The sequence below is a fragment of the Pseudomassariella vexata genome, assembly GCF_002105095.1.
Source record: "Pseudomassariella vexata strain CBS 129021 chromosome Unknown BCR38scaffold_15, whole genome shotgun sequence".
NCBI lineage: Eukaryota > Fungi > Ascomycota > Sordariomycetes > Amphisphaeriales > Pseudomassariaceae > Pseudomassariella > Pseudomassariella vexata.
Genome location: NW_024467970.1, coordinates 795,710 through 819,319, shown reverse-complemented (window position 1 = coordinate 819,319; position 23,610 = coordinate 795,710). Strand labels below are relative to the sequence as shown.

General features: G+C 48.7%; 6 protein-coding genes across 6 annotated transcripts; 5 read left to right on the top strand and 1 right to left on the bottom strand.

The window, feature by feature from the left end:
• Positions 1–162: 162 nt before the first annotated feature.
• On the top strand, positions 163–1,242 carry BCR38DRAFT_376938 (Alpha/beta hydrolase fold-1). The gene is made up of 2 exons (XM_040857357.1): positions 163–632; positions 703–1,242. The coding sequence occupies exons 1-2, from the start codon at positions 213–215 to the stop codon at positions 1,045–1,047; spliced, it is 765 nt and encodes a 254-aa protein (XP_040711716.1). The 5' UTR covers positions 163–212; the 3' UTR covers positions 1,048–1,242.
• Positions 1,243–10,797: 9,555 nt separating this feature from the next.
• Positions 10,798–11,673, top strand: BCR38DRAFT_299433 (heme peroxidase; the record flags this gene model as incomplete). Its single annotated transcript, XM_040854535.1, has 3 exons — positions 10,798–11,074; positions 11,161–11,545; positions 11,610–11,673. Coding segments are annotated over 3 exons (726 nt in total), but the record flags the coding sequence as incomplete, so codon positions are not given.
• Positions 11,674–14,092: 2,419 nt separating this feature from the next.
• BCR38DRAFT_311501 (uncharacterized protein) lies at positions 14,093–16,240 on the top strand (the record flags this gene model as incomplete). Its single annotated transcript, XM_040854658.1, has 1 exon — positions 14,093–16,240. A coding segment is annotated over one exon (2,148 nt), but the record flags the coding sequence as incomplete, so codon positions are not given.
• A 709-nt stretch (positions 16,241–16,949) lies between these two features.
• On the top strand, positions 16,950–18,273 carry BCR38DRAFT_446962 (GRIM-19 protein). The gene is made up of 4 exons (XM_040861126.1): positions 16,950–17,186; positions 17,598–17,704; positions 17,771–17,923; positions 17,993–18,273. The coding sequence occupies exons 1-4, from the start codon at positions 17,136–17,138 to the stop codon at positions 18,039–18,041; spliced, it is 360 nt and encodes a 119-aa protein (XP_040711713.1). The 5' UTR covers positions 16,950–17,135; the 3' UTR covers positions 18,042–18,273.
• A 1,186-nt stretch (positions 18,274–19,459) lies between these two features.
• BCR38DRAFT_446958 (uncharacterized protein) lies at positions 19,460–21,244 on the top strand. Its single transcript, XM_040861125.1, has 11 exons — positions 19,460–19,773; positions 19,827–19,871; positions 19,945–19,968; positions 20,046–20,105; positions 20,159–20,206; positions 20,282–20,329; positions 20,407–20,454; positions 20,525–20,572; positions 20,654–20,701; positions 20,776–20,823; positions 20,893–21,244. Exons 1-11 carry the CDS (start codon positions 19,661–19,663, stop codon positions 21,014–21,016), a joined length of 654 nt encoding a protein of 217 aa, XP_040711712.1. The 5' UTR covers positions 19,460–19,660; the 3' UTR covers positions 21,017–21,244.
• A 124-nt stretch (positions 21,245–21,368) lies between these two features.
• Positions 21,369–23,095, bottom strand: BCR38DRAFT_413218 (uncharacterized protein; the record flags this gene model as incomplete). Its single annotated transcript, XM_040858809.1, has 6 exons — positions 21,369–21,657; positions 21,724–21,789; positions 21,838–21,970; positions 22,199–22,304; positions 22,430–22,603; positions 22,805–23,095. The coding sequence occupies 6 exons, from the start codon at positions 23,093–23,095 to the stop codon at positions 21,369–21,371; spliced, it is 1,059 nt and encodes a 352-aa protein (XP_040711711.1).
• Positions 23,096–23,610: the final 515 nt, after the last annotated feature.

The following is a 23,610-nucleotide window of genomic DNA, read 5'->3' as shown; positions in this document are numbered from 1 at the left end:
GAAGCTGATGATTAGGACCACGTACTCGTAGATTTACTGCCATGTCGAGTCTTTCCCTCTTATAAGCGAACAGGCCCCTCGGGTTAGACTGCCTTTTTGCACGTTTCCAGTCATTATAGAACCTAGCCAGGTTCGGAATCACTCACCAATCCGATATCATACCTTTTTCTGACACTCATTCACGCACAATATACTCACTTGAGACTAATACCATGTCTTCTTTTGCCGAAAACCCCACCATTATCTTTGCCACGGGTGCTTGGCATACCACCCAATGTTTTGACCTTGTACGAGAGAAGCTCACCAAGGTCAACTGGCCTACGGAAGCCGTATCCTACCCTTCAGTCGGAGCTGAGCCTCCAACTAAGGGACTAGCCGATGACGCGGCCGCCGTCCGGGCCACCATCGAGAAGCTTGCCGGTGAGGGGAAGCAGGTAGTTCTTGTTGTCCACTCTTACGGAGGCCTGGTCGGCGCTAATGCCGTCGAGGGACTTGGGTTTGCTGAGCGCCAGGCCAAGGGGGAGAAGGGTGGTGTCATCTTATTTGTGTACCTCGCCGCCTTCGTCACGCCCATGGGCGGATCCATTAAACAGATGCTGGGCGGCCAATTCTTGCCGTGGATGAACTTCCAGGTAAAGACATAACTATTCTCTCTCACAATTTACTTGGCATAATGACTTACATTTTTTTTCTTGATTGTAGGGCGACACCGGGTATGTCCACGCCGATGACCCCAAGCAGATATTTTACCACGACGTGGAGGGCGAGCAGCTCGAGCAGGCTTTGTCCACACTCAAGCACCAGTCCGCCCCCGTCTTCACCGATGTCGTGAGCTACGAGCCATGGCACAAGATCGAGTGCTTGTACATGATCTGCGAGGAGGACAAGGCGCTGCCTGCCTTTATCCAAGAGGGGATGGCCAAGTCGCTTGGTGAGAGCTCGCAGACCGTTCGCATCAAGGCCTCCCACTCGCCTTTCTTGTCCCAGCCTGATGCTGTTGTTGACGGGCTTGTTTCTTCGACCAAGGTTGTGTTGGAGAGGATCTAGCTGGGAACGGAATGGGAGTTTGGAGTATTTTGTTAGAAAGTGAAACACTCTAAACTCCGATGTGTGCTGTTCCATTGTGGCGTACTGCGAGTTTGTAAACTGAAACACTGAAGGACTGCTATACTAAACATTTTCACTGTTAAATTAGCGACAACAGCTTTTCAGTCAAAGGTCTATCTAGACTTTCAAGAAACGAAAACAACATGTATTTGAGGAAAATGTCCTCCGGTGGTTTCATGTCTTCTAACAAAAAGGGATTTGTGGGTATGATAAAGTCTATACTTCCATACTTGGTGTATCCTGTTATAGAATGGTTACGTCATAGATTTTCCATCTGTATATAAATACTAGAGAAGTATTACTTGAGCTTGTTTTGTCTTTAGTGATTGATATACATACAAATACTATTCTAACCTCATTCTTCCGTATTGCCCTGCTACTCAAGAAGGGCCGAAACGTACGGACGTAGGGGCGTGGTCTAGAAACTCACTACCCGGACTGAAATCGGTTATCCCGGGCCCACTAACCCTTAAGCCGGTTAGATAAATGTCTATTACTACGGTATCAGGCCAAAGTTTTCACCCCCTTGACAAGTACCAGTGGACCACTGTCAAGGTAACGCTATACTGATTCTTTCCTAGCCTACTCATGGTAACGAAAAGGTACTTCCACCTCTGATTCCAACTTGCTGTTAACGCGTCCTAATTATCGCGTATTCAGCAACTACAATGGGGACTAAACACCTTACAGAAGCGGATCGCCAACGAATTCGAACCCTATATTTCGACGGTGGGAAATCGAAAGCCGAAATTCACACTACTACAACGTTTTCTCTTAATCATATTCAGACAGCTATGAAGGTCCCTTCAAGCCAGGTAGCGAAGAGGTGGCGCGTGCCTAGGTGGGGGGCACGGTACAAACACGCAATAGAAAACTTACCCATGATACCATAGTACGGTACTCTATATTTCTAGGCAGATCTATACTGCGATAGGCCATTCAGAGTAACGTTAAAAAATAGCGTTAACTACCTGATCCTCTGTAACACTACAGCGGGTATTTTGACCGCTTAGAGCCTAGTGCTTGCAGAGGATCAGTGAAACGAGCATCGTAGCATTGCACGGCTCACGGCAATCCGCCCTGCCGATACGGGGTTGCATATCACCTAGGGCAAAAGGCAGAATATTATAACTTATTGAATCTGCTAAATCATGGCTAAATTCGCTTACAAATTGTTTACATAGAGGCTCTGATACTTATAAGTGAAGTTGAACGAGCTTTGTGGTGTTGAATGCTGATTCATTACCCAAAGGGTGGTGTGGGATGGTAACAACTCGACAGAAACAGCTGCGAAGATGCTCGTCCACTTGCGATGCGTGCTTGAAATACTTGAAACGGGTGTTTGAGGAATATTTTCAACCTTCAACTGCGGGAAACGCAAGGGTTAGTGACAGCGAATTGCTACGAAAGATGAAATACCCTTTCGAGAAAGCCAGCCATGATAAATTGAGGATGCAACTATAAGAATTTCGAACTGAGACCTATGGTGCCCTGTAGTTAATTGAAATGTTAGTATATGGGGTAAATGATGCACAGAAACTACAGATTCATCGAGATTACAGTCGGGGCCTGCGCAGTGATGCTGCTTCTGGAGTCCAGCAGGATCACATCTGCGGTCGATGGTGCGGGAGACGGGTCGATAGCCGTATTCCTGTAATCGAGTCCGTTCTACTTCAAACCCTTGAGAATGGCGTGAAAATAGAGAACTCTCTCCAGTCCCCGGTAGAACAATTTGAGACCAATTTCACAATGGGATTCCAGCATCCAAGGAATGACGAATCAGCTCGGAGATAGTAACGAAGCAAACACACAGTTGCTACACAACATCAGCTAGGCACTGGAACAGCAGAACAGAATATTTCATGGAATTCAGTCCGTGATGGTGTAGTAATAACCCAGCACTGCCCTGGCTAGATCCCGATCCGTGGAACTGACCCAGAAACGAGCAATGACTTCGAATTGAAACATCCTATATTCTGGCGCTTTCCTTCGAAGAAGTCTCCTTGATTCTGCATATTCTTACTCCACTATATTTAGGACTTCCCTCAGGCAACCACAACTACACTTACTATCCGGGCTATTACCTAGCTTAAACTGTTAGGACTTGAAATAGCCTATTGTAGTGGGGCCAGGCCGGCCATCAGGGCAAATGGGTGACATGGGGCAGGGAGGACTTCTTTTCCTTCGCTTTAAAGGGACACTGAGACCGGGGACCACATCCCTCGAGATAGTTCCCATCATCATCATCTTCTTCTCATTTTTCCTTTTCTAGTCAGTCAGTCAATCTTGAGCTCATTCATTTTCACACATACATGCACTCAGACGTAGCTTTCACCAATCCATCATTCTGCTCTTATCTTAGCCTTGACAACTACAGGAGCCTTCATATTGTTCTGATCAGGCCAATTCGGTGCTAGTGACAGCTTCAATTCGACCCCCAGAGCCAGGTGTCCTGTCTGTGAATTGTCCCGTCGCCAGTCGCAGAGGCACATCCGACCAACAGATGAGATCTGTTGATACTGGAGCCGTCTTTTTAGTGTGTTAGGTGGTGGGTATATCCTACTGACTGCCCGACCCCGTTTCACTATACCTGTCTTAGGCTGGATATATGTCGTGTAGGTAGCTCTAGGAGTAGTAGGATCTAGGGAGTATTTAGTAGAGAGTTTAGGGGAGTTTCGGGTCATTCTCCTATAGGGAGAGCCTAGTCCTCGAGTTTACTTCCCTAACTCCTCTCTTAAAGTCTCTTTTTTCCACATGTTCTTCCACATCCCTAATACCTTAGCTCTACCCTCTCTCTTTAGATAAAGACTCTTTTCTTCAGAGAGTCTGCGATTTCGTTTCCTTATATCCCCACATGACTAGGACACCAGCATATATATACTATAGTAGGGGTCCTGCTGAGTATCTCTCTCGCTTTAAGGGCGTGTTCACTATAGCCTTGCAACTTCTGGACAGCTGCTTGGCTATCTGAGAAGATGTAGCAAGTACTAGGTTGTGGATTCCTAGCTATTATCTCGGCATCTGCGACTTCCATGTGCTGTATCTTACAAGTCGCACGAAGAGAGTTATGCCATTCAAATGTTATATTTCTAATCGACGTATAAACGTGAAATCGTGGTGGACCACGTGATTTATGGCTGGACGCCTCACTGGCAAGTATTGCCCAATTTCATACTTGGAGCGACTGTTTTTCTAAAAGAGCCGGCGTTTTTGTTCGTGCGTTTATGCACCAAACGTATGCGGGACTTTTCAACAGCAGTAGACCTAGAACTCGAGACTCAAGCTTTTATTTCTGGAGCACTAGAGATATTTGTTAGTAGAAAGGCATGGCCTACCGGCTACTTCCTAGTAGATACTACCTTCTATCTGTGAGTTCTACTACCTCCCTACCAAGCAACGTATGTTGACCCACTACAGGGAGCTATTAGTAGCTTCAATGATATGCGGGCTTTCAATTTAAACGCCGAGGTGATCATGGTGTATTCGGAAGATCTGAGATATTTTTGCACTACTTGCTCCTCTCGATGGTAAGCCGCTGGCCCTGTAAGTGATGCTTCTATTTCACCATGCCAAACCTGGCATCGAGATTTGTTGTGGAAATGGTTTTCTATCAAAATCTACCGAGCAAGCTTCCAGATCCAGGTTGATTTAGCTTAGCGGTATCCGTGTGTCGAGTCATTATACGACCTTGTCTGGGTTTGCCGACCCCAGAGATCGGTCAGAGATCGAGACGTCGCTTGTACGGTCACCCGGGCATGGCAGGTGGCAACGTATCTGTCATTAGAGTCAATGACAGAGAAGGCACGTATATAACCCGCTAATGATGCACCCCTACAGGAATACTCGGATTCTGAGGACTCGATATTAATATTAATAGAATTAGAATCTAACAAGTTGAGTAAAATAGAGGATTACATAATAGTGCGCTATACTTAATTTAGTAGAAATTGAGGGATTCAACCCTCAGATGATGACTCTGTACAAATCCTGTATTGGTTACGATGCTCGATGCGCAGTGTGATGTGTGTATTGACTGCTCGGAGTGCTCTGTAAGAAGTTACATCTAAGGTAGGTAGGCAGGTGCCGACCTTTTTATCTACACAAGCGATTTCACTGCCTTAGGCACCACCTCAGGCACCACCTCAGGCACACATATGGCGCTCAATCCCACAGAAATCAGTAAATTGTGTAGTTAGTAATTACAGAGCAATACCATGTTAAAATATCGTGAAGCTAGCGATTCTAGGTAAGGTAGGCCATGGAGTGGCCGCAGATGGGTGGGTTGGCTTACTTAGTATATTACGAAAGCTTATAAAATCAATTTTTTGTTGGAGCTGTTTCTAACTCGTTCGTCCCACATCCAGAAGATATTGGTTTCACTCAGCCTGGACGAGTATACCACTCCGAATATATTAATGCGCACTTTTCTCAGAAATTATACGACGCTGGTTTCCTAGAGCTAAATTTGACGTTGAAGAAGAAAACGCCACTGATATCGACGTGTGTTGCGTCCGTCGGTTCTGAGAGGCATTGCAGCTATGCTGGACCTAATCAGCTGGCGTGAGTAATACGGAGCCGATATCCATGCCCCTATCCCCAAGCTTGAAAGCAGTGAGACACAAAGATCGGTTAGCTTCGCTGATACTTGATACGAAGTCATGCATCGGATGGCGTTTTTTCTTGGATACAACCGGGGAGAATTCCCGGAGGAACCCATACAACGGCAGCATATTGACTGCTTATACGCGATACTCCTCGACGCAACTTGGGATTCATTTTTGTGCTTTTTTTAACACAAGGCTTTTTTGAAATTAAGGATCTATGGCAGCTTCCATTTTTGCGGGCCACTGCGTCAAGGGAGATGCCAAGCTTTTGACAAATTACGGGATGTAGCCTTCCCCCGAAGACATGCTGGTTCGTGTACATGCTGTGGGCAATAACGTATTTCACCCCCATTCCGACACTCTATAAAACAAAACACCACGAATAACACTGCAATTTCAAACAACCACCACAAATTCAATTCTGAACAACTATACAATCGCTTTCGACAGTAGATACATTAGATATTTCTGAACCCGAATCATCAACAAGAGCTTCATTAGATACTTCCCTCATCCGCCGTACGTCCTCAATCCTTGCGAATTTCGCGTTTGGACTTATTTGCACCTTCTTTTTTTTCCGTGGCTCCATAAGCTCCAATCGCTGTTTCAAGCCCTCAATTTGTAATTCTGCGCTTACTAATAGATAATCCTTCTCATCAAACCCTTTTTTCATCTTTCTAAATAGTTGGCGTTGTGTAGTCATGTTAGTTTGTTGGAGTCGATTGAACTCCCTAAACTGGCGCTCGATATCTACGCTCTTCTTTGGCGTTGACCATACAAAATTGCCCTCTGAAGGCGTCTGGAGCGTTTTCTGGACTTGCTGGGTTGTAATAAGAATGTCTGGACCTTGGTGACGTGTGCGGTTGCTATTTTCAAGCAGAAGAGGGCTAGTAAGGGGCCTAGCGACATTTAGGGGCCATAGACCACTTGTACGCCAACCAGACTTGATATTTTGAGCCGTTAGGGCCCTCTGGCGTGCTCTGGCGTAACAGCGCATAAAATTCCGCTTGCCAATAGGTGCTGAATCAGTTAATAGGGTTAAAAACCCGACCTCCTTGCGATATGCCGTTTTCATAGCTGAGAACACCCCAACATCGAGGGGCTGAAGGACATGAGATGAGTGTGGGGGTAAAAATAATAAGTATATGTTGTTTTGATACCAAAGAGACATAAAAGTATCAGTTGTGTGACTACCGTGACCATCCAAAATAAGTAAACGAGTGTCTGAAGGGTCCTGAGGAAGCGTAAGGGGTATAAAAACGTCTTCAAGCCATTTGATAGCTATCGTATTGTCTGTCCAGCCCTTGGGGGATGCCTTGAAGCGCCAGTCCTTGAAGTCCTGAAGATTTTTATCAGGAAACCACTGCTCTTGGACGTCCTTGCCCTTGAAAATAACCAGGGGGGGTAAGGTATTGCCGAGGGCATCCACACATTCCAAAATTGACGTCCACGCCCTCGAACCAGGCTGTTTCTGGTGTATTGCGCGTAAGGTAGCGCTCCCGACAACTAGCCCAGAGCCCCCTTGACCCTCCATAAGGCCATGCTCATCCATATTATACCTGCATTGCGGCTTAATCGCTTGAATTGCAGGAATACGTAATTTTGAAGCAAACCAGGCTTGGATTACCTCGGTAGACGCGCCATCGATACGCTGAGAGTCGATACGGCGTTGCTTTTTAGTCTTTAGTGCTGGGTGACGCTTTAGAAAGGCTTCCAGCCAATTCTTGCCGAGTGGTTGGTGGTCACCTTTGAGGGCTAGGACGCGCTGCGCGAGCTCCTTGATTTGCGCGTGCGTTGGGGCTAGTCCAAGGGCTTCCTGGACCAAAACCCAGTCTGCTAAGTGTTTTTCTTGCACTGGAGATAGCCTCTGCTGGCTAGCAGAGGCCTCGCGACTTGATTCAGCGCCTTGAAGTCTGTCGATAAGTGTAGTCCTTGGTATACCCCAATCCAGGCCAGCGCGTCGCACAGATTTACCATTTGCGACGTCTAGAACGGCGGCAGCGAGGTCTTCTTCCGTATATGAAGGCATTGATAGCAGATCAGATCGAATATTTGGAATAAAGTCAATTGAAGCAAAAGTGGTTGAGAAATAAAAGGATAATGTAAATAGCGGTGTGGTTATTGTTGGTGTTTACAGGGGTGTCGGAATGGGGGTGAAATACGTTACAGGCAAGAGGGTTGTATTGGTGATGACGAGGATGATGATGATGAGACTAAGTCCCAAAGGCTGCAGTTACGGAAGGGCTATCTATGGGCAATTGGCTCAAGCGCTGCACCCAGCACATAGGCAGTGTGACTGGGGCACGCAATACATGCATCGCTGGAAACTCAGTATTTGGACAGGGATGTCCAGGCACAGTATTGAGTCTGAAATCATTCATCTGGCAACTTTTGAGGCACTCGGCATGAAGCTTTCCTGCCATGAATATAGCGATGCGGGTCCGTATTTGCCGCTCATCTGCCTGATCGACCCGCAAGAAGTCGCGGAACTGACGACGGAGTTCACTGACGAGTTCCAAGGAGAACACAAGCCACGAACCATATTCCTCACAGGCTACTGGCTGAGGTGAATGAGACAGTTGATATAAGAGAAGGAAGAAACATCGGAGGATCCATTGCGTGAGATTAGGGACACTGGTGTTATTCGGAGGAGGTTTGACTCAATCGTTGCACAAACTATCTTTGGCGTGAGACTAGCTTTCCTATAGAGGTACAGGCCAGTATATACCCTTCAAGTAGTTGAACGAAATTATTATCAGTATGGTAGATGGAGTGATAACTTACCCGTACTCGAGGGGGAAAAAAGCTTAAGTATATAGCATGCTTCCAGGAATATTACCGAAGTTTCCGCATCAATCGGTTATACGAAGATGTCGCGCTGCTCTGGAAACGGCGAGGCAACTTTGGTAGCCCCCGTTCTCATGTGAAACTAATCGACTTCAAAGAGTCGTAAGTCAGCCCGTAAAGCTTGCGTGTTCTCGAAAACCTTTACTTCGCGATCCTTGGGTCTCATTCCCCTCCTCCTTCCGGCCAGGCCGTCACAGAAACTCCAAATAATTCTCAACAAAGACACGCGTTGCGAAAAATAAATAAAATTTGGATCATCTACTATAAAATATGTCATGTTATAATACACTCAAAATCACAGTAATCTTACCCGATACAACCGAAATTAGCTCCATACCCACGAAACACCAAGCTTTCCAATTGCCAATCTTCCGAACATGTTATATATGTTTTGAGCTATAGATCGCGTAGAGTAGCTCAATTTCAGCGTCCGTGAACTGATCTGAGATCCACTTAAGACCAATCACAGTCCGTTCATTACAAGAACTTGCGCAATCCTCGCCGGGAAGAAACAATAGTGTAATAGCCTCCATTCGTGACCTGGACCCCTCGTGCAAACACTTTTAAAGAGGCTTGTAAAAGTCCTGACAAGCGTGTGGCAAGGCGGTCGTGAACCGGGTTCGCTCCTACCATTTCTTGCCGATCGCTACCCGCAGTTTAGCGTTTGAGTGTAACCCTACAGGCTACTGTACATTGGACGAAAATATGTGGTGCATTATAGGCCAGGTCATCTTCAATGTTTAAAGATGTCTTGAAAGGAGCCTCATTAAAAAAATTCTCCGACATGAATCACAATATCGGTTTACTATTTTCTCTGGTATCATCATCATCAGATGGAATAAAGACACGGGTATCAGTCAAGCTTGATTCCAATAGGCTCATCAGCATATCTTCGCCGTTATTAGTTGTAAAACCTTGGCAATTCTTAACACTTCATCGTCGTAAGCCAGAAGCTCCATTACAATCGAGCCCCTGACAGGACGCGTGTTGAAGTGACCGAATCAGGGAATCGCAAGGGCCGATCGCACACCCCCAGGGTGCCGCGCGGTCCATGCCCGCTGGGATCAGCTTGCAGTCCGAACTGCTGCTCGAGGGGCATGGTGGCCGTCGCAAGACTAGGATTTGCCCACCGAATAAGGAAGAAGATGTGCCCGTGGCACTGGAAACGGGCCCTTTGAACAGAGATGTTTCTTGTCGCTGGAGGGGACGGGGTCGTTGGGAAGTGGGAATGTTTCGGTTGTAAAAGACAGCTCCTGATTGGATGGATACTGTTTTGATCCGCTGCTTGATTGCTATTGGAGATCGCTTGATTGTTTCTCTTGACCAGTTGATCAATATCCATTGGCTTGCGAATCGTGTTTTCGCGCTTATAGAATGACTATCGCCAAACCAGACGAGGTCCTCACTCAAAAAGCCAAGTCGGCCCCACGCCACAAGCTCGGCGGCAACAATGACCGACGTGGCGACTTACTAGAACCCCGTGTAATACTCATCCGGAAAGGAAACAGCGCGAGTGCATGGATGAGAGCAACTGTCAAGTTGCCGTGGAGTAGATTAGTGAAATGTCCGATCGCATGCGACACAGGACCATCATCTCCCAATCGCAACAGTTGTGGAAACACGACTTTCACCACCAACGGTTGTGATACACATACCTCCTGTTCATACCATGGCTTGTTACAGCCAACGCACTGAAGATCCGCAGAGACTCTCTCTCAACAGTCAAGACAAGAAGCACTGACCTCAAACCGAGCAGCCCACATACCCATGGACCAACCACGTAAGCTTATGTGTGTATGGCAGTTGGTAGGGGTTCAGTGTGACAGGGCAAGCGGAAACATCAGCTTATGAACGACGAAACAAATGTTGGAGAACTCCTAGACGCCGGTCGATGTTTGGTGGTTGTGTACGGTGTCCCAACTGCTTTCGAAGGTATAAATAAGTAGATCGTCCATTCAGTCGTTCTGTTGAAGATAGACCAGAGACCAGTATCGTTCCCATTTCTTTTGATAATAAGGCAGCAGGACTTGCTTTTCGTTTCGATTCCTTCATTACTTTTTTCATTGTTCGCTCGTTATCGGAATTCCCATAGTTTTGTCCGTTGACTCCCGTTCGCATCAAATTCACAAGAAGCCTAACGTCCTTTATCATGCGTCTCATTCAGATCCCCGTCGTAGCGTCCCTCATATCGCTCTTCAGCGCAGTCACTGCCTCTGAGCCAACTGCTGTACCACTTCGCAGACAAACATCTTGCCCGTCAGTATGGACAGACGTCGCCGCCGACATGAAAACCAGCTTCATCGTCGATGGAGCTTGTACAGATGATGCCCGGGCCGCCATCCGCCTCTCGTTTCATGACTGCTTCCCGGCAGGATCATGTGATGGGTCCATCATCCTGGCAGATGAATGCTCTACTCGGGGTGAAAACTCACAGATGACGGGTATCTGCACTACCCTTGGAGAGATGGCAACGCAGTATAACGTGAGCACCGCCGACATAATCCAACTTGGGACAGGTAAGTCCATTCCAGTCCACCCAACGGGCCAGAGTCGATCATAATGCCTACGCGAGGAGAAATGGACTGATTTTCTTCCACAACAGCGCTTGGCATAGCCTCCTGCATGGGGCCCGCCATCTCGTTTAAGGTAGGCCGCACCGACTCGAGTACGGCGAGTCCAACAGGCCAAATGCCTGGGGCCAACGATAACGCTACCTCGATAACGGCAGCTTTCGTAGCCAAGGGCTTTACAGCTACAGAGCTGGTTGCTCTGATCGGAGCCCATACCGCCGCGAAGGACCTTAACGATGTTGCCCTCGACACCACCGAAGCCCAGTGGGACAACACGTTTTACAGCGACACTATCGACGGAAGTGCTCCAACCACTCTGAACAGCGACAAGTTCCTGAGCAACTCTTCGGGAACGAGTGCTACATGGAGCAAGTTCGCAAGCAGCGCTTCGGATTGGGAGGCTGCTTTTGTGCCGGCGTGAGTAACTGCCCCTTTGTGATATTTCGTGAGATTTAGAACTCTATGCTAACACAGGGTACAGCATGGAGAAGATGAGCTTGCTGGGAAATGATGAGGCGAGCATGATCGACTGCTCTAGCGTCATCACAGACACCGTATCCACGACCTCTACCACCGCCGAGACTGTCAACGCTGCGGTGAATGGCACAGCAGGGACCGCAGCAACAAGCTCTGGGACTAGCCAGGTTGTTATGAAAAATTCGTGGGCCGCGCTTGTGATTCCATATTTACTGCTGGCGTTGCTGTAGAGGATGCGCAGGAAGGACTCGCGGGGCTAGGACGACACGTATGTTTTAATATGAATTGAATTGCATAAAGGGTATTTCGGCGCTGGGGTTTGATCAGCATTTTAAAAGGGGATCAAAAGGGGTGTCATAAACGTACCTCTAGAAGATAGGTCATTAATGCGAACACCTATTATGTCCATCGTTTCTGCAGAACCAGAATTGGATATAACTAACATCCACCTGTAAGGAGTCGATGTCGGATATCTCTTGAGTATTGGGAAGGCCGGGATGATACTCAAACCAACTCTCTTCTCCCATTCACCATAACACCCTTTCTTATCTGGCAATTGATATTAGCGAACAAAGTTTGTGTGACTGATGTCTCATAGTATAGGATCAAGGCTAGTGATGGAGCGAAACCCGATCATCAATAAGGCCAACATCGCCGTTGTCCTTTCTGACCCAAATGATTTGGCGCCAGCTTCGGGTTCATGCATTAATCTTTCGATTTTGTGGAACTTGCCGACGCTCTATAAACCCTTAGAAGAAGAAGTATTGCTGACCAGTTCAGCGGGTCTGGAGAGGCCGAAAGCAAGGGGCTTGTTCGCTGCCGAATAACGGTCAGCTCGAACCTACCTGAGCTGGATAGGGAAAACCGCTAGTTTGTTGTGGTATTTGAAGGCAGCGTTGCTCATCTGAGAAGTCTGCGACAAGTCGACACTCATACTCTACTTCTGCAGAATACCACAGGCTCGTAGGGGTTCAATCAACATGACAGCCGCGATAGAGCTAAGTAGGAGCCTGTTGAGAAAATCAAATGTCGATACGTGACCGAACATCCATAACTGGAAGTATTTGAGTCCCTCGCATCTTCTGTATTGCGACCAAGATCAAATAAGGAAGCCATCGACTGATAATCCAAAATGCCCTTCACGAGTAAGTGTCATCGACTCGTCGAACTCAATTTCACAAAGCAGAATTTGGTGCCAAATATCTGGGTCCAAGGTAGTAGATACGACCTCCAGGCTCATACGAGCTGGAAAAAGAAGAGATAACAAACAATTTCAACCTTTGAAGCGTAAATTGGGGATGATGACCTTGATAGATCTGGCCAGTGGAGTGACAGGAGAATTTGGAAGCTGGTTTGGAAGCTGGCACAATTTGGTTGGACCAACTTAAAGAGTTTGGCGACTTCAGCCACTCACCCGCCACAATTCGCACTCCAGAAATGCTTTAATGGCCTGCAAGCGGACAGCTCCGAGCTCAGGTGACGCCACTGCAGACTGCAGTCGCAAAGGTACAAAAAGGCCCCTCCATCCCCAGAGCTTCGTGGTTGCTTTTTGGGAGCCCGTCTCCAAAGACGGGGGAATCGCTATAACAGATGTGCACTCGTCCAATCATCCCCAAACTTCGCATCACACAAAAACGTTGCAAACATCTACACAAGCTCATCGAGACTACCCACTCGACGACAACCAATCGTGAGCCTTTTGCGTGTTGCGAAAGACCTCTTGGCCTCAGTCTCAAACCACAAAACACAGGGGCCAGACCCCAGCACGAGCTCTACAGCCGAACTACCGACAGGAGCTGAGCTCTGCACACCCACACGCACAATTCGTCCTTGACCTCTGCACCAGCTCGGCCCACCGAACTCACACCGCTTGCCGCAATCGGGTTGCAGCCAACTCGGCGCAGGGCAACTTGCGACGCCGACAACCAATCCACACCTACTCCATTTTTTAAGCCGCGCCGCATTCGACCTCAAGTCGCGCTACCTCAAGCAAGACATCAATATTCTCAAACGACTTTAGCTGTAGATACGTCCTCTGGATCCAAGACGGTCTCCCCGTTCACCAATCATCACCGAAGAATATCTTTCAACGGGTGCGATGGGATTTGCTAGAGCTGATAAGCTCAACCCCAAAACAACATCACAGTTTTCGTCATTGATAGAGGGCGCGCGCCGTAGTAAGTAGAATCATCATCTTCACTTGCAAGACCATTGAAGATATATTTATGTGCTTGGATCTCATCACCCATCAGGCCTTGTCTGCCTTGTATGAATGCACCTTGTCTGCTGGTATGCCCAAGTCTTAACCCGTTTCTTCGGTCTGAGGATGCGGACAAAGAAAATCAAACCCCCTTTTGGCATTTCAACGCTCCGTACCAGTTGCATGGCACCCCATTATGAATACGATGTGCTGACCGATTCAACCTTCAGACCAATTACGAAAACCAACTCAACCGATCCTTCGCCACCTCGCTCAGTATGGTGTCGAAGACATTCCGACTGGGGCCCAAACTGCGCTACCCCATTACCATATCCAAGTTCATCAAAAACAAGGGCGACGACGTCAAGAAGCAAGAGACGATTTTACAGTACACATTCCGATTTGAACGCACTGTGGGCGACCCGGCCCTTAACGAGGAGCGAACCGTACAAGAGACAGGCTGGGCTGATTGGGATTGTCCCACAGATGGTACAATATCACAATGGAAGGTTAAAGTAGGCGACGTCATTGAAAAGGACCAGGTACTGGTCACCATTGATGAATTGTGTCCTCACGACCAACAATATGCCGGACTTTGCGTGCTGTGTGGAAAGGATATGAAGGAAGCCAGTTGGGCCACCGACACACTCGATACAGACCGCGCTACTATAGCCATGGTACACGACAACGTTGCGCTCACCGTCAGCGCGGCCCAGGCGACGCGCGCCGAGTTGAACCTTCAGCAGCGACTACTTGAGCAACGCAAATTGAGTCTGGTAGTGGATCTCGACCAGACCATTATTCACGCATGCATCGAACCGACGGTTGGCGAATGGCAAACTGACCCGTCCAACCCAAACTACGAAGCAGTCAAAGACGTGCGCAGCTTCCAGCTAGACGACGGTCCCCGCGGTCTCACCAGCGGATGCTGGTATTACATCAAGCTTCGACCCGGGCTGGCTAGTTTCCTGCAACGCATGTCCGAGCTATTCGAGATGCATGTGTATACCATGGGAACAAGGGCATACGCCGAGCAGATTGCTAACATTGTTGACCCGGATAAGAAGCTTTTTGGGCACCGTGTGATCAGCCGCGACGAGAACGGCAGTATGACGGAGAAGAGCCTGCAACGGCTATTCCCCGTAAGCACAAACATGGTGGTGGTAATCGATGATCGTGCCGATGTTTGGCCCAGGAACAGGCCCAATCTGATCAAAGTCACCCCATACGATTTCTTCAAGGGCATTGGGGATATCAACTCGAGCTTTCTACCCAAGCGTGAGGATATAATAACACCAGCACCGGCGGTGGTTCCTATACACAAAAATGGCCCCGAAAGCCAAAATCCCAACGCGCTAGACAGCAAAATGGCGGAACACGAGAGAGTCCTTGCAAACGGCGGCGATGAGAATGTGATACTCCAGCTGCAAGCCGAGGAGCAGGAGCGCGAATTGGAGAAACAACTCAAAGAGCGGCCGTTGCTACATCTGCAGAAGAAACTTGACAAAGAAGAATTGGAAGGATTAGATGATGGGCTAAGCATCGAAACTACTAACCAAAATGGAAGTGTCCACTCGGAATCACCTTCACAATCCCGTCATAACCTTCTGCGCGACGACGACCAAGAACTTATTCACCTGGAGAAGCACCTATCCGAGTTACACCGAAGCTTCTATGAACAATACGATGCACGCCGCGAAGGTCGTCGTCATAGATCTACCGACATTGAACCTGAAACCATTCCTGATGTGGGTTCTGTATTGGAACGGCTTAAGTCTCGCGTGTTACGTGGCTGCTCGATTGTGTTGTCAGGTCTCGTGCCGCTGGGTATTGATATACACCGTTCTGAAATCGGGCTTCAAGCCACCTCCTTCGGCGCGAATTTAAGGACGAAAGTTAGTGACAAGGTCACTCATCTTGTGATTTCTAGCTCGCGGCCAAGAACTCACAAGGTCCGGCTAGCTGCTAGAATCCCCAAGATCCGGATTGTCAACCAGGACTGGCTTGCGGGGAGCCTGCAGCAGTGGAGGAAGTTGAACGAGCGGGACTTCGCGGTCGAGGTGCATCCTGCAGACCGCGCTGGCTCGCAAGAAAAATCACGGGCACCACCGCGGATCACGATCGTGGCCAATGGCAAACCGGTAGCGGAAAACAGCACCGACGACATGGAGGATATTGACGCAGACGACGACTCGGCCATCAACACAAACTCCAGCGCTGACGAAGAGGAAGATGGTGGGCTCGATGACATGGACGGCGTGTTGCCTGCGGAGCTGGGGGAAGATGGCAAGAGCCCCGTTGACGAGCTCAGCAAGATCGTATGGAGTGACGTGGACAAAGAATTGGCCGATTATCTGGGCAGTGAATTCGATTCGGATTCAGAAAAGGGATCCGAGTGTGAATACAATACCGACGATCAGTCGACCGATACGGAGAGTGTTAACAAAAATGGTAAGGGCAGGAAACGAAAACTAGACGACGGGGAGGATGGCGAGGGAGCAGAGGGAGGCAGCGCCCTGGCTAAGAAACAGCGGCGGGCTAAAGCTCGCACGACCGGACTTCGTAATGTGAAGAACGCAAGAGACGTGGCAGGGGCGGGAGAAGGGGAGGGCAATAGGAACGGCAGCGGGCTGCCCACGCCGATGGGGACAGGAGATGAGGAAGATAGCGGGCCCGCTGTAGAGGCAGAGGGCGACAAAGGTGACGAGGATGACGATGATGATGATGTGGATGAGCTCGAAGCGGAGCTCGAGGCTGAGCTGAAAGCTGCCTCCGCCGAAGAAAATGGCTGAAACTAGAGGGAGTGGTTGTGTGATGTACGTGGCCTTTTGCTTGGTGTTGTAGGGCCAGGCGATAAAGAGCGACATGGTTATTCAAGTTTATTTGAATCTGGACTTTATGGGCAAGGCCGGTGCATAGCGTTTCTGAATAGTATTTGAGACATCTTCTATAACTTATGTTCAGTCCATACACCTACTTCTGAGCCTTTGTTCGTGTTGTTGATAGTTGGTTTGTTTGTGATCCTCCTACTCAGGGTATGCACCTTTTCCTACAATACCTCGGCAGACCTCATTGGTTGGACATTGCTCTTTCTCACCGAGTTTACCGGGAAACAGTGTCACGTGCCAGAACGTCCAAGCTTCGCCTACTGACCTCACTTCGAAGCTCCCACCTTGGGTGTCGAAAGGTCTTCTTCCGTCAATGGCGCAGGGCCCTTAACATCGACCGACCATCCTTTATCCCGCCATTTCAACATCGCCGGGCGATCAATTGGACAGCTTGGCACCCACAACCGAACGAAACCAAAACGCGACCGGACAATCAGACGCAATGCCGCAGGATATGCCCCCCGTCGGGGGCTACGGGCCAGTGCAGTACAAGGTTCGTGGACTTCGTTTCTTTTGGAGGGCTGTTACTTTCTGGCGAGCGAGAAGCCGGGAGAAAAGGATGTTCGATTGAGGTCGCGGTCTGTGATGGGTTGCGCCTGGAAGATTGGGTTGGGAAGAGGCGGGAAGTGAAGGGCGATGGTGCGATGGAAGGTGCTCGACAAGACTATCTTAGCGATTGAGCGATGCGGCCACTGCAAGAGAAATGGTGGAAATAAATAATACGGCCGTTCTATGAGGTCGAGGCTCGCAGAGCATGTTGCTGCATCGGTTACATGCCTAACCTCGGTCGCTTTGCGCATCAGTTGGAATTGGATTTATGGCGGCACCAGTACATACTGCGATCAGCAAAGTATGAGGCTGCCATAGGTGAAATACAGCCGCTGACTTCATCACTCTCTCACAGCGCAACCTGGCCGCCCCTGGTTTCCGACCGGCCACCCTCCTCCTCGGCATGGGGGCCGTCTGCATATACGGCTTTTACAAGCTGGGAACGGGTATCAAGGAGCAGAAGTAAGTTCTAGGAGACTGCCGGATTGCGCCTTCCGAAATGGACGAGATACTGATTCGTTGGTAAAGTGAACTCGCCCGCGAGAAGATGTGGTCCCGCATCCACTTGATTCCCCTCCTGCAGGCAGAGGAGGACCGTGACCTGGTGAGACGGCACTTGGCGGATCAGGCGCGCGAGAAGGAGCTGTTGGGCGAGAACTTCAAGGTGTATAATTCGGATCGGTGGGTTTTCCCTGTTCCTTACAAATAGTTCTTCGGCTATGATTTTCAGATGCTAACATGGTTTTGTAGATACGTGAGACCGACGTATGCTGCCATACCCAACAACACCACGAAGTGAGAGAAAGCTGGATTTGAAGTGTTGCGGTGAAGAAAAGTGGACAAGACCCGTTGCCAATACTGGAAGGGAACAGGAGAAATTGTACATATGTTAAAGAGCTAAAGCATAACTACTTCGCAAGATTCATCTTGCTTTCATCCATTCTTACGACGGAGATTTTCCATATACTGATAGGAAATCCGTGGTCTCTTCGTTCGGCTTGTTATTCGAAATATCAAATTCGTCCCCTTCCAAGCATATCTCCTAAGTTCTCGATCAACGGCGAGATCCGCTACCTGGAGCCAAGATAGTCCAGCACAGTTGGATGTTTGTTTTGACTTAACGCCCAAAAAATGCTACATGCGGCCGCTCCAATGCGCTCGAGGTGCATCTTCCGGGACTACGGGGTTTCTCGAGTCTAAACACACACTAATTATTTCCGATTATAATGAGTGGCAATTTGCTTCTCATCAAACGCCTCGATTGTCTAATTGTTAAGTAATCAATGACGATCGAAAAGGCGACCGCAGAAGGGTCTGGTCTGTCGATATCCTGCAAGGTGCTCCGAGCGATTAATGGGTTCATCCGCTCGACACAATGCAATGATACTAGCGTTATCTGGACTCGAGTTCGACCTAGTCCTTCTAGCATGCGAGCCCAATCTTCTAGAAAGTCATATTGGATGAAATAGGGGTCGCATATTACTGGCCCATCCTCTCGCGCCATAATGGCTTGGGTTTTGTTGCCTCGCGTGTATCAAATTGGGCTTTGGGCATCCCGAAGTCCATCTTCTAGAAATCTTAACTTGCCAACTAGCCAACTAGTCTGCAGCATGACCCAAAAGCGCCACCAGGAGAGTCGCATTGACTGTATAGGTCTGCTAATGTTACGCAGGGCCACGCTGCCAATTTCCTCATATTTTGTTAGGAGCATCTAGATCTGATGACACTATCGCACGGTGATTACAAAGGATTTGGATTCTGTTGTGGGGATAGTGATACCGGTTAAACGGAAAAGAAGCTTCCCAAATCCAAGGCCGACGCTCGTTTTGTGGCTGACCCTCGTCGAATTGCATCGTATCTTTATGTATGCCGAGACCTCGGCTACCTCCAGAATCTTGGAATATATATAGCACGACGTATTCTCGTCGATATTCGATTCTTTCTTTCCTCATCAACAATCCCTTTCAACAGATAATACTCCCTTTCAATCTTTGACTCTCTACTAGAAAATTTCCATTCATTCACAGATCTGATAGCAGACGTCGAACACTCATTATTGCATCCATAGAACGACAACACAATCATTCTACCATTAAAAATAACATTCTCTTCAAAATGAAGTTCACCACCACCACTCTCCTTGCTATCATGGCCGCTTCGGCCACCGCCTCCCCCCTCCCCGGTTACAAGGGCGGAGCCGGCGGCAGCACCGGCGGCAGCACCGGCGGCAGCACCGGCGGCGGTATCAGTGGTGGCCTGTCCCTCGACCATATCAAGGGCCTTCTTGGCAGCAAGGGTGGTCACTCATCTGGCGGACTCGGCCAGCTCAAGGGTGTTCTTGGAGGCTTCGGAGGTGCTGGGGGTTCTGGAGGTGCCGGTGCTGGAGCCGGAGCCGGAGCCGAAGCTGGAGCTGGAGGCATGCTTTCAAGTTTCATTGGTGGAGGAAAGGGTGGCCTAGGTGGACTAGGTGGTGGCAGTGGAAAGGGTGGCCTAGGGGGTCTAGTTGGTGGTAATGGAAAGGGTGGCCTTGGGTATTTTGACTTTTCTGGCCTCGGTGGGTAAAAAATTGCTAACCTGCATTTAGGGGCCTCCTTGGTGGCTTCGCGGGAGGTAGCGGAGATGCTGGCGGGTAAGTCTCCAAACTCTTCTGTTGTTATTCAGTTTCCGCCGGTGGATACAGTCTTTACTAATTTTGATTATAGTTCTGTTGGTGGAGGTGCTGGTGGGTATGTTTCCAGATTCTCTTTGTTAAACTCTTGCATGATTAGGCGACACGAAAAGTTTATCCTGACCTTACTTATAGCTCTGTTGGCGGTGGCGTTGGTGGCGATGCCGGCGGGAGTCTTGATGGAGGTGCTGGCGGGTAAGTTTCAAGATCTTGGCGGATATGAAAGTATGTATTGATCCATATTGCAGCTCTGTTGGCGGAGGTGCTGGCGGGAATGTTGGTGGAGGCGCTGGCGGGTAGGTTTCAAAATTCTTTCCGGGGACGTGGGCCCGATTGGTCTACCAAAGAGTCTTTGCTGATCTTTGTTACAGCTCTGTCGGCGGAGGTGCTGGCGGGAATGTCGGTGGAGGCGCTGGCGGGTAAGTTTCAAGATTTGCCGCGTGGACACAACGCCGGGACTGGCGGATGCGAACAGTCTTCGCTGATCTTATTATAGCTCTGTTGGCGGAGGTGTTGGCGGAAATGTTGATGGAGATGTTGGCGGGTAGGTTTCAAGATTTCTCCGTTCACTGCCCAAACTGGCCTAGCGAAGAGTATGCTTACCCTTATTACAGCTCTGTTGGTGGAGGTGTTGACGGAAATGTTGGCGGAGGTGCTGGCGGGTAAGTCTCAAAAACCTTTGCGTGGATATTATACTGTCCAGACTGGTGGATGTGAAGAGTCTTTGCTGACCTTTACTATAGTTCCGTCGGCGGAGATGCTGGCGGAAATGTTGGTGGAGGTGCTGGCGGGTAGGTTTCAAAGTGCTTTTCACTTCTCTATCCAAACTGGCCGCGTGAAGAGTTTGTGTTGACCTTTATTACAGTTCTATCGGCGGAGGAGCTGGAGGGAGCGTTGGTGGAGGCGCTGGCGGGTATGTTTCCAAATCTAAACTCCTGCATGATTTGGTAATACGAAGAATGTATCCTAATTCTACTTACAGATCTGTTGGCGGAGGTGTTGGTGCGGGAGGCGAAGGTGATGGGGAGGGCTCAGGAGCTGGAGAAGGTGAGGGTCAGGGTCAAGGACAAACTGGTGGCAATGATAATGAGAACTACACTGCTTAAGGGCACCTATGGGTAAAGTGTCGATTCATCTGATGTGTTAATTCCAAATGTTGCAAATGGATGAATATGCTTGGAGATGGTTATGGTTTGACGTTTGCAAGGTTGTTTAGATTAGATTAATATGTTGGATTCTTTTCACTTCTAAATTAAGGGATTTCGTTTTACCACATTGTGGATACGAGAGTATACGAAAGAGATGTATGTGCAAATTCTGTTTTCCAATCCAACAGCAGATTACTATCTAGCCTTTTGTTCAACGCCATTCAAATGAATACATGTTCCGCCACGTATATGCATCACTATAACGACTTTCCATCAACTTTTTGAATGAATACAACCCATGCAGATCTTATCACGCCCCACCAATAGTGATTGCCAGCTCCTGAGGGCTGGGTCCAGAAACAACACCAGCAGCATTCTCGCCATCTGGATTGACATCATCATATGCGAAGGCATAACCTCGACCACCCACCAAATAATTGTGCACAATACGGCTGTAGTGGTTGGTTGGCGTCTCTTTGTAGTACGTGTCCTTACCTACTGCCGAGCTGGGCTGCACATCACCACCGTCTAGGAGCAGTGTTGAGCGCTGGAACGCGGCACAGAGACGGGGTACGACGGCTTTATGGATATCGTTATCACTAATTGACGTTCATTAACCTTCCGTTTCGTAAAATATAGGACATACAGTTTGAGCATCAACATACTCTTGAGTCATTGCAAAAGGCCCTGAGTTGCAGCCCCAAATGTCACCAACGGTAGGGCGTGCATAACTGCGAGGTCAGGTACAATTGTCAGTTAATTTCTGAAGGCAGACTTACGCGCGGTTGTCATTGGTGCAAGTGAGCTGGTCACCGTTGGCGCGGCAAGTGGTGTTTCCCGCGTTCTGCGTGTCGAAAACAAGGTCCTGGTTGGTATACTGATCCCAGACCTTGTTAGCGTAGTCGGTGTAATCTGTTCTATGTTAGCAACACCGCATTCCGGCGTGTGACGTGTGTCTCTCTGGCGCGCCACAGATCAACGCAAGGCTACTCACTAATCATCCGTCAGCGAATTTTCATGATACGGTGCTAATCACCCAAGTGAGGCACCCAAGTGAGGAATGGGATACTTACCAATCTTGCATAGCACCGGAATTGATGGTAGCATACATATTGGGCGATAGAACGCGAAGTGGGTTACCACTTGCGTCAGAAACACACATTTTATCCCATGGTTGACCGTCAGCGGCTTGCGTCTTCATGTCGTTGCAAATGCTTGAAACGGCATTCTTGGCGAGACCTTCGACCTAAAAAGTCTGGATTAGCAGTTATGTCGCTAAGGAAGCGAGAAGGTGATCTGAAATATGCGACACAGATTATACCACAATATATCTGGCGCAGCCAAAGTGCTTCTCTGCCGGGAGCTACTCACGGTTTGAACCTCACCGCTACCAAGCGTTAAGGACATTCCCAAAAGTAGGCCGACCCAATCGACGAAAGAGATGTTGGCGTAAATGCCGCTCTTTTCCGTGTTTGTAAGTTCCACGAAACCCCAGTTGACATCGGCTGAGGGATCATCAGGGTTTACGGCCGAAGGTTCAACGAGCTGGTTTTTTCCGTCAGTTGAAGTCTATGGCGTCAGTTAACGGGTATCCGATCGGATGATTCACTCATTAGTTTACAAGACTACTTATGAACATAGGGGGTTGGCAGGGACATATTTTGAAATCATAAGGGCTAGTTAATGGTGGGTAAAAGGGGCAGAAACGAGTTTGGGTATAGAGGCTGTGTTGGGTTGGGTACTTACAGTGAAGAATTGTAGCTCTCCCACAGCAACCCAAATGCGACCCGCTGAGATAAAATCTGGGATCGTGAGTTCTGTGACATCGCCTGTGAGAGGAAGTGTGACATTCGCGGCGTTGATTTGAACAGGACTTGTGCTTCCTCCAGCATCAGGATGGTACCAGGAGCCGTCTGGTGCGAGCATGACAACGTCTCCCGCAGTATCTTGACCCGTAACATAGGCGTTGAGTTGCCCACCAAGCTTGTTCTTCAGCGACAACTTGAGCGGCGTAGCAGTGACTGCGACAACGGCCATGGCCCAGTGCAAAAGGCCAAGCATTGCAAAGGTATTTAAGAGCGTACAGATGAACGAGTGTCAGGTACGGGTACTGTGGTAAGGCTAGCATAGAGATACAGTGTAATATGGATCAGAGAATTTCTCAAAGAAGACATCACTCCTAATAAACAATATCAAACAGGCAAAGACCTTCGCTGCTCAAGAAAGAGCCACGCAATGGAGCACGCAATATCTCTGTTTTGTCTGACGAAAGATGCTTGAAACCCCAGAAATCTCAGAGAAACACTTCGGTCCATAACTATCCATCGGAAAGACGGCATGGGCTGATCTCGTGAAGCAACCTCCATCTGGTTGAGTCCCTCAACGGCGGCCAAATTCCATCGCCTGGTGGGATCAATGGGGTGGCAGTCAACGGTGCAAAGTATAAACAACGGACGAAGAATCCCTTGCGAGGGAGGCTCCAACTTTATAGATCCTACCACTTAAACTAGGAGATCCAACTTTTCAATCGCAACTCAATTATAAGATTTGTT